Source organism: Sprattus sprattus (assembly GCF_963457725.1).
Source record: "Sprattus sprattus genome assembly, chromosome: 1".
Taxonomy (NCBI): domain Eukaryota; kingdom Metazoa; phylum Chordata; class Actinopteri; order Clupeiformes; family Clupeidae; genus Sprattus; species Sprattus sprattus.
The window spans coordinates 11,504,640-11,519,986 of NC_137920.1; the positions used below are offsets into that span (position 1 = coordinate 11,504,640).

Below are 15,347 nucleotides of genomic sequence, written 5' to 3' on the forward strand. Positions count from 1 at the left end.
ACCTCGAACGAAACATAGTACACCAGCTCCAAGTAAAGCGTTATTTTAACTCACTCTAACGCAAAGGCTCTTTTAAGAGCCACCCACCTTTTCTTTGAAAAGTCATTCCAATGTACATCCTCCATTTATGTAAATGCGATGAGACAACGCCATACTGAAAGAAGTGTAATGGTTAAGAACTAGTTGTATAAATGCGAACACTATTTTAGTAACCTTTTTAAAATGGCGCACGATTGGATAAACTCTAAAATTAAGTTATAAAAACCTTCACTCAAGGAGAAAATCATAGATGTGAGCCACTATAAGAACCTATCATCACAATTTTGCGAAACGTGATTTCCAAAACATAAGACACTTGTATGCATTAGACACAGGAGTATATCAAGATGTCACTTCCTTGCAATTCCAAAGCACTGACTGCCAAATTACCCAATTATGAGCCAATGGTTAAGCCATCAATTGCCCAAACACATGATTGCTAAATTGTAGACACACCAAACCGTTTTAAGCACTTTAGAAATGCAGCAGATTAGTGAATCTGCCTTCAACCTAAATGGAAGAAGAAGAGTGAGAGTAAGAGGGCGAATCCACAGAGGAGGAGATGGAGGTAGAGGCGGAGGCCTACCAGAGGTGGAGGAAGACCTGAAGCAGGAGGAAAATGTGCTCAAATAAACTTGAAAGGAGTTCACACAAAAACAATACACATGGTTTTGGCCAATCTTTCTATCAGGCTCAGAGAAATTCAAGCCAACATTATCGGTGACTATGCCATTTTCAATAATGGTCATCAGGTCTCTCGGGCAACACTGGCACACATCATAAAAAGACATCAGGTTGAAATGAAACAACTTTATCTGTACTCTATTATACGTTTGTCTGATATTTTCAGAGCTTACAGTGTTATGCACAGTACTGTATTATCATGAAAACTGGGACATGTTTTGTTGTGATTCTCAATGTTTACATATGTTGACTGATTAGTGATGGAGAGAATTAAATAATATGTACATCAGTCTGCAGCATTGACTTGTGTAGTGTTTGGTGAATGTATTGTATATTTGCACTTTCTCTTTGTACTTCACTGATCACTGAGAAGTAAAACTGCTTAAAGTGTTTGCATTGTGTAACTGGTACAAACAGAATTGAGTCATATGCCCACCCCTGCTCTAGGTCATCAGTATCAGCAACTTGTATTTTTCATATGGTAACAAAAATATGGTTTTGATACATTTGAGTATAGTTTTTACACAAGTGTTTCATTTGGCAAAGGATCTGTTTTGCTGATTGGGTGTGTGGTTGTGCTTATTGTGTGTAGTGTTTTGAAAAACAAAACCATCAGAATCATGATTAAACAATCGAGAAAAACTGTAATATCCCTTTCTGTATACTAAAGACGCTATGGGTTGGTCGAATGATTGATGTCAAGTCGGCGCCCTCCATCTTTGATGTTTCGCTGATTGACCCACGACACCATGCTACACAGGATGAGGAAGATGAAGCAATTCTTGATCCTGATTCTGAGGCTGACATCTATGATGCTGATGACTGATGCTTATGTTTTTGCAGTATTAAAAGTTTGCCCAGACGACCAGTACTCATGGCACACACACAAACACACACCAGAGCAAGCTTGCAATGCAATAGTATAAGTTTACAAATGAATAGTATTATCATTTTTTATCGTTTAACGGTTGATTCCTAGTTTACCATTGACCCCCGCGGGCCGGTCAGGGACAGCCAAGGGGCCGCAAATGGCCCTGGGGCAGCACTTTGCCAGGGTCTGACCTAGAGACTATGTGTCATAGGGTCAAGCTGGAGTTGTTGGCCTGTATCCAGCTCTCCTAGATGATAAAGACTCCTTTGATGAAATAGAAGACTCGCCTGATGAGACCTCTGAAGAGGAAACTCAGACCCAGGCCAATTCACTGAGTGAAAAGAGGTCTTACTGGAATGAACATTTCATGGGTGGTGTGACCAATGCACAGAGGCTATTCACCAAGGAGCTGGGCAAAGAGCTTGCCATGCCACGTATGAAGAGGCATATGGAGGGCACGCCCCACCTCCAAAAGCATACTACAGGGGCAATGGGAAGATGTGGGATAAAAAAAAGCTAAACGCAGCACCCACCCAGCCACAGGAGGACATCACACAGGAGGGCCAAATGAAGAGGATGAGTAGCAAAATTTGCCCAGCTGCCAAAGACCGAAAAGCCAGCCGCTTGTGTTTGCATATATGCACTTAGATGGCAATTTGTGCTGTACCCATATACTTTTTTTAATCAGTTTTCTTCTCTTGTATTCATTCATTTTATAAATTCACCACAGTTACACTACAGACACACTTACAGTTTGTCGGTTGTATTGTGTATGTAAGTTATGTGTGAGTGTGACAAACATTTAAAATATTCAATGTATTATTGTTTGGTCCAAATCACTACTTAAATAATATTTTTTAACAAAATCATTATTCATATTCAGACTTATTGTAAAAAATATTCATATTCAGACTAATTGTAAAAAAAAAAATAAAAAAAATCAGCAAAGACCAGTTCTATGAGGTGTTCAGAACAAAACACTAAAGGCCCCAAGAAATTAGTTGACGAAATATATTTAATTCTAATCATTCTGAGACACCTCAAAAATGTATTTTTTCCTTTACTCCTATCAAAATGAACCAACCACAATGAAAGTACCCATGAAAGTAAAACAAATTGTATTACAAGTTTCCATATGTATGGCTCATTTCAGAATTGTGGGTACATTTCACATGGAGGAAGAAATTTCAAATTGGGATTGTTTTTTTTTCATCAAACTTTTGTATTTCATAGAACACACTTTAAATTTAACATTTCTAGTATTTGCTGAGCTTAAACCTGTGACATTTAAAAACATTTTATCTGAAAAACAATGTAGTTGCAGAAAATCTGTCAACTCTGTTGCAGACAAATTGGGTAAAATACACAAAGTCAACAAACGTCAAACAATTTAAAAGCCTGTTTTCCCTCAAGGAAATTGTGTCTCTAAATCTTTTAAAACATATTTGATTATTATTTTTTAAGCAAAACCTTAAAACAGAGTTGAAAGTGATGTTAACAGAGTTGATATGAATAACAAAGTTGACCAACCGTATTTAAAACCGAATTCATTTTTGCCTGACTCTGAAACAAAATACATGAATAAATAAGTATATTCCTCAACATACTCAAATAAGATTGGAAACATTTGACTCTGTTAGTCATTGTCAACTCTGCTAGGCATTGTCAACTCTGTTACTGGTAATGATAACAGAGTTGACGTAACAGAGTTGATATTTTCAGCCATTTTCTGCCTTAACTACATGTGCTAGCTAACAATGAGATACCACATGGCATGTCTAAAAAGATAATTCTATGGATTTTATCATGTCATTTGTTTCCTAAAAGTTTATTGATTGATTCACTATGATTTGACAATAACAGATTTGACAGGTAATTAATCTACTATTGGTGTATTATAAACATTTTTATAAAATAATGGGAGGAGAAGAATGACATACCTTACTGCCTTCCACATGCTTTCTGCCAGAGGAAGTGACATCACATGAAGCAGGCCTCATGTACTTATATGAATGCATTGGACATTATTGAGTTTTATAACAGAGATAACAGAGTTGACCAGAACGTATGGACAGACAAAAAACATATTTTTTATATACTGAAATTTCATATAATACAAAAAAAGGATTTGCTGTGCTATTGATATTAATAGAGTGAGTACAAATTAGATTAAATTATCTAATTTTAATTCAAATTCAATCTATGAACCCTGAGCAGAAGACAGTCAATATTGGATGGGGTGGGACTTATTAGGCTAATATTTTCAGTATAAATGTTGTCAAAACATCAATCATTATTATTTGTTGAAGTTTAATTCAATTATTAGTATTATTCAAAACTGATTCAATAAAGACTTGTCTGGGGAGGAATACCAAAGGGTGTATCTGGGAGACACGAAATGTATCCCCAATTCTGAAATGAGCTGTATGTCAAATACATCAGCCAAATCTTCATCCAATCATCCTACTGCCATGGCGGATGGCAATGTTGCAATGGGGAAAAAGTGGACATAACTTGGAATGTGCTTTTTAAAAGTAATTGGGTGGCTCTTAAAAGAGCCTTTGTTTGATATTTCAGAGGGAACATTTACTTAGATTTCTCGGTCTTCTTGGGCAGAAGCACTGCCTGGATGTTGGGCAACACACCACCCTGAGCGATGGTCACACCGCCGAGCAGCTTGTTCAACTCCTCGTCGTTGCGCACAGCCAGCTGCAGATGGCGGGGAATGATACGACTCTTCTTGTTGTCGCGGGCAGCGTTGCCAGCCAACTCAAGGATTTCAGCGGTCAGATACTCGAGAACGGCGGCCATGTAGACCGGAGCCCCGGCTCCAACACGGTGGGCATAGTTACCCTTGCGGAGCAGCCTGTGAACACGGCCCACGGGGAACTGGAGTCCAGCCCTGGATGAGCGTGTCTTTGCCTTTGCTCTAGCCTTTCCTCCGGTTTTACCTCGTCCACTCATCGTTTAAATATTGTATGTGTTCTACGAAGAAGAATAATATCGTCGCAAGTGTGTCGGAGAGGCTTTATATAGAATGACGGCAGTTTTTCATTGGCTAACTCACTGAAGAGTAGAGCCAATTGGCGTGTAGCACCCAACTGTAGGTCGAGTCTGCCATTGTAATGTGTTCAACTCTTTGTTATATTTGACCGCGCTTTTTGTTGGATTATATTGCAGATATTTCCAACAATTTATCAGAGGCAAATACGTTGTGTTATGGCTTTAAAAGTGTCGATTTACACGTATTTTTCATCCCTGATTCTTCAAATCACACCTCACTAGTAACTTCAGCCCAACAGTTCAGGTATTATTCTTACCGCGTTAACTAACTGGCGCCGACACAATGCGTGGATGACCTTCTTGTCAACATTATAATGTGTTTATGTGTATTTATCCATTGATACTGATAGGGCTCATTATTTAAGTGTATCAAGTATAATTATGAACCAGCTGTACCCTCTGTAAGTAGTGGTTAAGCTGAAACGAGGACTGACTGAAATGACTCGTATTAATCTACTGGTTGATATACACTATGAATACCAACTACCGTAAACTTTCGGTAGTGCCAGCAACCCTTAAATACTGCATTCTTAATATAAACTATTGGATAATATAGCAACACTTCAATTGGCCAGGTTATTTTGTACAGAAAACAATGACCCAGTCCCGTTAACATGTAAAACATACTACTGATCCTACCACCAAACAGTACGGTATGTTCGGAATTGGAACAAAGACTTTCATGACATAAGTGGGTGGCTCTTAAAAGAGCCTTTTGATTCATTGTGAAGAATGTAGGTCTGCACTTTACTTCTTCTTGGGAGCTGCCTTTTTGGGTTTGACGGTTTTAGGCTTAGCTACCTTGGGCTTTGCTGCCTTTACCTTCTTAGGGCTCTTCGCTGCCTTCTTGGGTGCAGCGGGCTTCTTTGCCACTGCCTTCTTGGGGCTCTTGGTGGCCTTCTTTGCTGCGGCGGGTTTCTTGGCCTTCTTCGGAGACTTCTTAGCAGCAGCAGGCTTTTTAGCGACTGCCTTCTTGGGGCTCTTGGTTGCCTTCTTTGCTGCGGCGGGTTTCTTAGCAGCGGGCTTCTTCGCCTTGGGAGCAGCCTTCTTTACGGGCTTCTTCTTGGCTTCTGCCTTGTTCAGCTTGAAGGAGCCGGACGCTCCGGTGCCCTTGGTTTGGAGCAGAGTACCCTTGGAAACGAGACTCTTGATGGCCAACTTCACACGAGTGTTGTTCTTCTCGACGTCGTATCCGCCAGCCAAAAGCGACTTCTTCAAAGCTGCCAGAGAAACTCCCTTTTTCTCCTTTGATGCAGTGACAGCCTTCACGACCAACTCGCCGACGCTGGGTCCTGCTTTCTTGGGACGAGGTGCCGCCTTCTTCTTTGCTGCTTTAGCTGGGGCTGGTGCGGACGCGGGAGCAACTTCTGCCATGGTTAGGTTGTAAGTACGTACTCACTGAGAAACAAGTGCGTAAATGACTTGCGTGGCACGGTTGGCCCAGATTATGCTCCACATGAGAACCTTTTAGACTCAATGGCATCAACTCAAAGGCTCAGTGCGTCCCTGAAATTCTCTAGGTTGTGTTTTCTCCTCTAACACACAGGGGCATTTTTATCTCAAATATGACATTAAAATCAAAAGAAATTGCTGAATGGATGAGAGAAAATGTCCATCTTTTAAATAGGCAAACTTTATTTGATTATAAGTTTGTCACGGAGTTACAACAAACTGAAAAAGGTATGCTGTAACGAGGACACGGAGCCTCCAATATTGAACTGTACACACAATTACACGTATTAAAACTATAAAATGAAATATGACGTTAAGTCCGGACCTCTGTGGAAGAAGATATGAATCTCAGTAACTGATTATAGAAGATTAAAAGGAAGATCTACATTGTAAGTGCTGTGAAATCTATCATGATTCGTGCGATGTAAAACACAGATCAGGATCCGCAGGACCAAACAATACTATGAGCTGTAGCCTGCAATCGAAGTAAATCAAGAACATTTTATAATCGAATATAAATTGAAAAAAGATAAATAAACACAATTCCACTATGAAAGCAAACAAGATACAACCTGAACTGTTTAATCCCATGTTTTGACGAGTTTAGAGAAGTCTTCTAGAGAGTCTGCCTTCCGTCTAATTTGCACTGTGTTGTAACGTTGTCATAGACGAGCTCAGACCGGATTTAGCTATCTATCTTAACTAATCATAACACAAATTGAGTATGTATGTACGTATGTAATGTAATTATGTTTATAATACAATGTATTTGTATAATAAATATAATATCAGCTTATTAAACATATATTGAAAATATAATTGCTCATGTTAAAGTAAATGCCATGTTCAGTCGATTTGGAAAGACAAAGATAACATGCATTTAATTGATTATCTTTTTTGTAAATCGTGCAATGATGCATAAAACAATGAAAACAATTGTAAAACAGAAAATCCTCTCGTGCAACCAATCAATACGAAACGGGTAGGTGAAAATTGCTTTGAAAGATTCAAACGTGAATGTAAGATAACATAGAGAACGGTAATAATAATAGTTATTAGAATATCGTTTTTTGTTTTTGTCTTCGGGCCTCTCACTCAACCAAAAGAACCCACACAAAAATGCATTGGTGATATATATAATAATGTACCAATATTTAGAACATTTTAATTTTGAAATTCTGAAAGGAGCCCTTGTCCTTGGGGAAATGTTGATCATTCCAACCAAGTCACAGAAGGCAAATCAGATAATCTGGTAAAAATCATGAAAATATATAAGTGAAAAGGGGTTTGGACAACTATGAAACAGGTTGCACTTACTCCAACGTTGAATTAATCTAGAGATCAATAAATACAATTAGATTATATGTAATGATATATTAGATTATATGAGTTGTTATGTACATGTTTGGGAGAAAGGATCATACGATATTAGAATTACAAAACTAAACGTCAGATTTTGATTGGCACTACTATATATTAATAGTTTGAAAAACTAAACATTTAATATAGGGTAGATTTTAGGGTCACATTAACACAGTACAGTATGTCCTTTTTCGCCATACATCGTTGGGGCAGTGACCTACATTCGAAAATGGGGGCGTCATTACTGACGTCAATGTTAGACTAGAATAGCATAGTAGTCTTCTTGTAGGTCCGCGCTGTTGGGTTAAGTTTGGGCCTCAGAGGAAATTAGTTCACAGTGTTTCCTGTACTGATAATAACAAGAGTTTGAAGAATGTCTGGAAGAGGCAAGGGAGGTAAAGGTCTTGGGAAAGGAGGCGCCAAGCGCCATCGCAAGGTGCTCCGTGATAACATCCAGGGAATCACCAAGCCCGCTATCCGCCGTCTGGCTCGCCGTGGTGGTGTGAAGCGTATCTCCGGCCTCATCTACGAGGAGACTCGTGGTGTGCTGAAGGTTTTCCTGGAGAACGTGATCCGTGATGCCGTCACCTACACCGAACACGCCAAGAGAAAGACCGTGACCGCCATGGATGTAGTATATGCTCTGAAGCGTCAGGGCCGCACTCTGTACGGCTTCGGCGGTTAAAGTGAACCCTTCACAAACTAAACAAAAGGCTCTTTTAAGAGCCACCCATGTCTTCCCTGAAAGTGGTTTTCCATGTCCTACAATATTATATAAAAAGCATGGCTTCGTGTTGGAGCCTCCCCGACAGCCATATCTAGTAGTGTAGATTTATTTTAAAATATGCATTCAGCGCTGTGAAGGCATCGAGTTGTAGTCTAAATGAATACATATATATCATTAATTCATGTCATAGATGAACCATGTGGCAGATATGTCCCGTCATTATTAATACGGTCTTGTACATACAATTCACAGGTGCAAACTCCTTACCTCCAGCCAGTATTTACGGTAATGTGTGACGTTTGAACACTGCAATAATGTTAGGCTATCTAGCGTAGGCTAACGTGCTAATGTTGCGAGGCATCAGCCGACTGTTAATCACGTTTAACCATTATCACTGATACAATAACGGTGTTTTTTTATTGTAAATTGTCATTCCTTGGTAACTTTAGAAAGGTTAAAGCGAGAAAACTCCTAAACATATACATTACAAGACACGGTCATCGGTGAAGTTAAGCTGCTAATAAATTACATAGCATACAACGTTAGCATTCTGATATGAATTGTAAGGTTACTTTAAAGTGTTCTTTTTGTGTGAGGAAGCTTACTGAAGAAATGCATCTCCACAGTGATGGGAACAAGCGGGCGTATTAGGCGCGTTGTTCCCTTTTAGGTACTTAATGAGGTATTAAATGAATGAAAGATGACCACAATATTTGGGGGGAAGTGTAAATGTGCGCAAAGCGACCTAAATACGTCATTAAAGGCGGCTGCATGCTACAGCGTTGGGGGTTAACGGTTGCGCAAAATTTACTCGGTGCAGTTCATGCTCCCAAAGGTTGCGCGTGTTGTCATGAGCCTGCCATTTGCCTGGCAGATACAAAGCTGTTTCCCTAACAGAAAGTCTGAAGCTTGAAGTTCTTTTCAAACCTTTGCTTGGGTAGCACTGTTAAACTGAGCAGACATGCATACTACATTTGAGTAATCTCATCACGTAACATTCGTTTTCTAAAAACAATCACATAGTATTGCATGTTTAACTGTGGTAGAAAATACGTTAGCTTAATGCTAACGTATATGGAAAATCCTATAGACACCGCGTTAGGTATTAGCATCAAGTAATTCACGTTAATGTTTTTGTATGAGCCTGACATTTGCTCTGCAGATAGATAACAGGTTCCCTAACAGAAAGTCTGAAGCTTGAAGTTCTTTTCAAACCTTTACTTGGGAAGCACTGTAAAACTGAGTAGACATGCAGAATATTTTAGTAACCTCATCTCGTATCATTCGTTGATAGAATGCAGGCTGCGAGGCTCGCGTAAGGGCTTACGTAAAAAATGACGCAAGTCTAGAAAAAGGGGCCGACGCACGCAAGACGTAAGAAGTCGCGCAAGGGTCGCGCAAGGGGCTTGCGCGGCCTCTTGCGCTTGCGCTTACGCTTACGTAAGGAAGCATGAATCAGCCTTAAAGGCGGCTGCATGCTACAGCGTTGGGGGTTAACGGTTGCGCAAAATTTACTCGGTGCAGTTCATGCTCCCAAAGGTTGCGCGTGTTGTCATGAGCCTGCCATTTGCCTGGCAGATAGACTGTTTCCCTAACAGAAAGTCTGAAGCTTGAAGTTCTTTTCAAACCTTTGCTTGGGTAGCACTGTTAAACTGAGCAGACATGCAGACTACATTTGAGTAATCTCATCTCGTAACATTCGTTTTCTAAAAACAATCACATAGTATTGCATGTTTTACTGTGGTAGAAAATACGTTAGCTTAATGCTAACGTATATGGCAAATCCTATAGACACCGCGCTAGGTATTAGCATCAAGTAATTCACGTTAATGTTTTTGTATGAGCCTGACATTTGCTCTGCAGATAGATAACAGGTTCCCTAACAGAAAGTCTGAAGCTTGAAGTTATTTTCAAACCTTTACTTGGGAAGCACTGTAAAACTGAGTAGACATGCAGAATATTTTAGTAACCTCATCTCGTATCATTCGTTGATAGAATGCAGGCTGCGAGGCTCGCGTAAGGGCTTACGTAAAAAATGACGCAAGTCTAGAAAAAGGGGCCGACGCACGCAAGACGTAAGAAGCGGCGCAAGGGTCACGCAAGGGGCTTGCGCGGCCTCTTGCGCTTGCGCTTACGCTTACGTAAGGAAGCATGAATCAGCCTTAAGTACCTAAAAGGAAACAACGCGCCTAAAGACCTGCAGAGTAAAGGCGGCTGCATGCTACAGCGTTGGGGGTTAACGGTTGCGCAAAATTTACTCGGTGCAGTTCATGCTCCCAAAGGTTGCGCGTGTTGTCATGAGCCTGCCATTTGCCTGGCAGATACAAAGCTGTTTCCCTAACAGAAAGTCTGAAGCTTGAAGTTCTTTTCAAACCTTTGCTTGGGTAGCACTGTTAAACTGAGCAGACATGCAGACTACATTTGAGTAATCTCATCACGTAACATTCGTTTTCTAAAAACAATCACATAGTATTGCATGTTTAACTGTGGTAGAAAATACGTTAGCTTAATGCTAACGTATATGGAAAATCCTATAGACACCGCGCTAGGTATTAGCATCAAGTAATTCACGTTAATGTTTTTGTATGAGCCTGACATTTGCTCTGCAGATAGATAACAGGTTCCCTAACAGAAAGTCTGAAGCTTGAAGTTCTTTTCAAACCTTTACTTGGGAAGCACTGTAAAACTGAGTAGACATGCAGAATATTTTAGTAACCTCATCTCGTATCATTCGTTGATAGAATGCAGGCTGCGAGGCTCGCGTAAGGGCTTACGTAAAAAATGACGCAAGTCTAGAAAAAGGGGCCGACGCACGCAAGACGTAAGAAGTCGCGCAAGGGTCGCGCAAGGGGCTTGCGCGGCTACTTGCGCTTGCGCTTACGCTTACGTAAGGAAGCATGAATCAGCCTTAAATGAAAGGGAAGCTACAAGCAGACGTGGGCCAATGAGCTGGTGCCATGGAGTCGTCCACTTTCTACGAAGTAGCCAATCCCATTTTGCTTCTGGATATGACTCAAGCGAATAGGGTCAAGTTGGATGAAGGTACCACAGTTTCTCATTTGCATATGGCTTTGTATATATACCGATGATGACGGAGTGACATTCATCCGATATCAACGACTGAAGTAACAATGCCTGAAGTAGCGAAGCCAGCACCCAAGAAGGGATCCAAGAAAGCCGTGACCAAGACGGCAGCTAAGGGAGGCAAGAAGCGCAGAAAGAGCAGGAAGGAAAGCTATGCCATCTACGTGTACAAGGTGCTGAAGCAGGTCCACCCCGACACCGGTATCTCCTCTAAGGCGATGGGCATCATGAATTCATTCGTGAACGACATCTTCGAGCGCATCGCTGGAGAGTCTTCCCGCCTGGCTCATTACAACAAGAGGTCCACCATCACCTCCAGGGAGATCCAGACCGCAGTGCGCCTGCTTCTGCCCGGTGAACTGGCCAAGCACGCCGTGTCTGAGGGAACCAAGGCTGTCACCAAATACACCAGCTCCAAGTAAAACTGACCCTTAATCGACACCCAACGGCTCTTTTTAGAGCCACCCACGTTCTCTGGTAAAAGCCTTCCATTTGCCAATTATGTGTTTGAATCGGACGGGAGCAACCATCTTTAAAATTCACTCCCGCAGGGTTCATTTCGTTTGGTGTGGGGAAGGTTTAGCACACTGTAAACCTATTTTTACTCTGTGTCTATTTTAGCACAAGAGAATATATATATATATATTCTCTTGTGCTAAAATAGACACAGATTAAAAATATATATAAAACAATAACGAATTTGTGCTACGTGGTCCTCGTCACTGTTGAGCCTACAATGTCTCGAGACAACATGGCCTAACACTAGTGGGAAATAACCCATTACTTATGACGAACAGTGTCTGTAAGACTGTGTGTCGGTTAACCTGCATGTGTTTCCATGAGATTAGTTCGCCTAACCGTAACGTGAAACACTACATTTCCCTTGCTATAAAAGAAATATCCATCCACTAATAGTGTGATTTAAATAGTTTTACAGAAGCATCTGACAATAGCCTAAGTCATTTTTAAGAATACAAATGAACCTATTATTGAACCAGTGCAGGTTGCACAGTAAATAAACATTAATGTGAGGAATTACATTATGCCTGAATTGTGTAGTTTTAAGACGATTACCTGTTTGTCTATCTAGTGCAGGATTCTAGTGTGTAGAGATTTACAGAACAAAAGTGCATAAAAGTGCATCAACTAAATGCTGCATGAAGGTTCACTCCATGTCTGTTTCTGACTCCTGTTGTGAGAGGCAGCAGATGATGAAAATATCCTACTCAATATGCAAGCTGCTTTTGTTATGTCTACAAATTACAATAATATAATGTAGACCATCTCGACTCCTCTCTAAGCAGGTTAACAGCTCCCTCTGACGAGGCTTCCTCTGGTGACATTTGTCTACTGCAGCTGTGCTGCATTTCTAAATCCCCGTTTGGAACTCTATACTGTACAGACAGTCTCCCTCTTGTGGCAGCAGTGGGGTATGACAGCCCGTCCGCGCCACTTAAATGAGAGAGTGGAAGTTCCCAGTGAGAATCTACTGCACGTTTGCCCTCTAGTGGCGCAAATACCACACTTCAGCCTGGTGTCAACTTTAAAACGAACCTTCTCTGAAACTTCACCTCGTTTATGGACAGCCTGCACCTGCTGGTGGTATTGAGTTATGGCAGCCTGCACACACCTCTAAAACAAGGTCAGGGCGAGAGCAGTGTCTACCAAGGGCCTAGGTTTGGTCTCAGCATTGGGACACTGCCCGCCATATTAAAATCAACTTAGTTGATGTTATATTGAACAGGCAAACATTTGTGTACTACCTTATAATAAAATTTTAGTTTAAAAAAAAATCACAATCAGCCAATTAAATGAAAGCTTCTTGTATCACACGCTCAAGGGCGCATTGGACAATTTGGAAATGTATTTATAACTCTTCTGGGCGACGAACATAGTATTGATAATAATACGATAAGTTTGCAAATATATTGTGCAAAATAATGTTTTCTCAAATTAACAAAATATTGGTGGGGACAATTGTGTCTTTCCCAAACTTTGGTCGTGACTAGTCCCTATGGACCCAATGCAAACCTACGCCCTTGGCCTTGGCGTCTACCAGGAGATTTTAGAGCACTTTATGCTTCCGTCTGCTGACAAGCTTTATGGAGGTGTTGATTTTCTTTGCCAACAGAGCTTGGCATCTGTCAACACGACTGGTAACTGGTTTTCTGCTCATGGTTTTACTGTGCCTGATTGGGCAGCTAACTGGCCTGACCGGAACCCCATAGATTCTCTGAGGTATCGTCAAGAGGAAAATGAGATCCACCAGACCCAACAATACAGACGGGCTGAAGGCCGCTTTCAAAGCAACCCGGGCTTCCATAGAACCTCAGCAGTGCCACAGGCTGATTGCCTCCCTGTCACGCCACATTGATGCAGTAACTTGTGCAAAGGTACCAAGTATTGAGTGCATAAATTAACATATTGTTTGAGTTAATTAGCTGATTAGAGCCCTTCTCAGGTCGACATTTCTGTATTGTTAATGTTTTATTGTAATATTTTGAGATACTAGATCTTTGATTTCCATGAGCTGTAAGTCTTAATCAACAACATTTAAACAAAAAAAGCTTGAAACATGCTACTTTATGTGTAAGGATTCTAGAATATATCCATTTTCATGTCTATAATAATCAGGGGCGTAGCCAGGACATTATTTCTGGGGGGGGCCAGCTCTGGCCAGTCTTTTATTTGGGGTGGCACTTGATTGTCAAAAACTACTATTTTAAAACTCGCACACTGCATCACTCAGAGCAGCAGTTTTCTAACGGCTCATCTAGCCATAAACAATGGATTGAACCTTCTTATGGACACTAATGATGTCATATTGATAATCCCATGTTATTTTTTATATATTTTTTTGCCGTGCTGTGAGGTTGGGGGGGGGCCTGCAGGGTAGCCATTCTCTGACCAAAGGTGGGAGTGGCCCCCCCTGGCCACCACATGGCTACGCCCCTGATAATAATAAAATAAACACCGTCTTGACTTCTCTCTCAGCAGGTTCACAGCCCTCTCTGACAAGGTGGTGACATTTATGTACTGCAGCTGAGGTCCATTTCTAAATCCCCGTTTGGAACTCTATTCTCTACTGGCAGTCTCCCTCTTGTGGAGGCAGTGGGGTATGACAGCCCGTCCGCGCCACTTAAACGAGAGAGTGGAAGTTCCCAGTGAGAATCTACTGCACTTTTGCCCTCTAGTGGCGCAAATACCACACTTCAGCCTGGTGTCAACTTTTAAACGAACCTTGTCTGAAACTTCCCCCTTTCTGAGGACAGCGTCTGTATCTCAACTCACCTCAGTGCTCAGTGCTTTTACTGGGTTTCTGTGTGAATCAGACACTTAATCTTTAATAGTAAACTTAATATTACTTTTATATCCACCTTTTAGAGTTGTTTTAGAGTGGCTGTACATTAACTGATGACTGCAGAGGTTTGTAAACATCACCATGTTTAATCACTTCCAGGTCAGAAGACCAATATAAAATGAATTATTATTATTAATTATTATTAATATAGCAACAAGTACTTGATGGAAATATACATAGTGTTATGTGCATTATTCCTACTTTCAAATTTCTTAAATTATATACTTTGTTGAATGCCTGTCTTTGTATTGATTCTTTAAATGGAATTAAACATAACATACAGACATTTATCATTTATTATGACATAACTGGACTATGCATGCCATCTCTACCAAAATAAAAGCATGAACTAAATATAAAAATGCAACTATGTCCTGATCTGAACAGGATGATAATGTATAACATGTCACACAATAGAAGTGATTATGTGTAAGGGATTCTGGGCAAAGGGCTGATCTGATCTGCAGCAGATGTGGACGGGCCTCTGCTCAGGCATACGCAGATGTTTTACACATCTAACCATCGGCATACTAGTACAATGGTCAATGCATGCTTATCGTGTGTTAATGTGAGTGTCTGTAGATGTGTGTGTGTGTGGATGTGTGTGTGTGTAGATATGTGTGTGTGAAGATGTGTGTGTGTGTAGATATGTGTGTGTGAAGATGTGTGTGTGTGTAGATGTGTGTGTGTAGAGATGTGTGTGT

General features: G+C 40.8%; 4 protein-coding genes across 5 annotated transcripts in view; 2 read left to right on the forward strand and 2 right to left on the reverse strand.

The window, feature by feature from the left end:
• Window positions 1-3,456: 3,456 nt before the first annotated feature.
• Window positions 3,457-4,558, reverse strand: LOC308365072 (histone H2A-like; the record flags this gene model as incomplete). Its single annotated transcript, XM_080838400.1, has 1 exon — window positions 3,457-4,558. One exon carries the CDS (start codon window positions 4,556-4,558, stop codon window positions 4,181-4,183), a length of 378 nt encoding a protein of 125 aa, XP_080694526.1. The 3' UTR covers window positions 3,457-4,180.
• An 813-nt stretch (window positions 4,559-5,371) lies between these two features.
• The window catches only part of LOC308364918 (histone H1-like), a gene marked incomplete at its 5' end in the record, with an annotated part of 439,427 nt that continues 429,451 nt past the window's right edge, over window positions 5,372-15,347 (reverse strand). Inside the window, one exon of one of the 2 annotated variants that reach the window (XM_080838202.1) lies at window positions 5,372-5,985. In XM_080838202.1, coding sequence (XP_080694328.1) covers window positions 5,405-5,985 — 581 coding nt within the window. In that variant the 3' untranslated portion in view covers window positions 5,372-5,404. Of the gene's footprint in view, window positions 6,032-15,347 lie in introns of those variants that run through there. The other variant, XM_080838201.1, reaches the window with a different exon arrangement.
• On the forward strand, window positions 7,823-8,664 carry LOC308365217 (histone H4). Its single transcript, XM_080838590.1, has one exon. The coding sequence runs from the start codon at window positions 7,845-7,847 to the stop codon at window positions 8,154-8,156; it is 312 nt and encodes a 103-aa protein (XP_080694716.1). The 5' UTR covers window positions 7,823-7,844; the 3' UTR covers window positions 8,157-8,664.
• On the forward strand, window positions 11,319-11,862 carry LOC308365140 (histone H2B-like). The gene has a single exon (XM_080838482.1). The coding sequence runs from the start codon at window positions 11,330-11,332 to the stop codon at window positions 11,702-11,704; it is 375 nt and encodes a 124-aa protein (XP_080694608.1). The 5' UTR covers window positions 11,319-11,329; the 3' UTR covers window positions 11,705-11,862.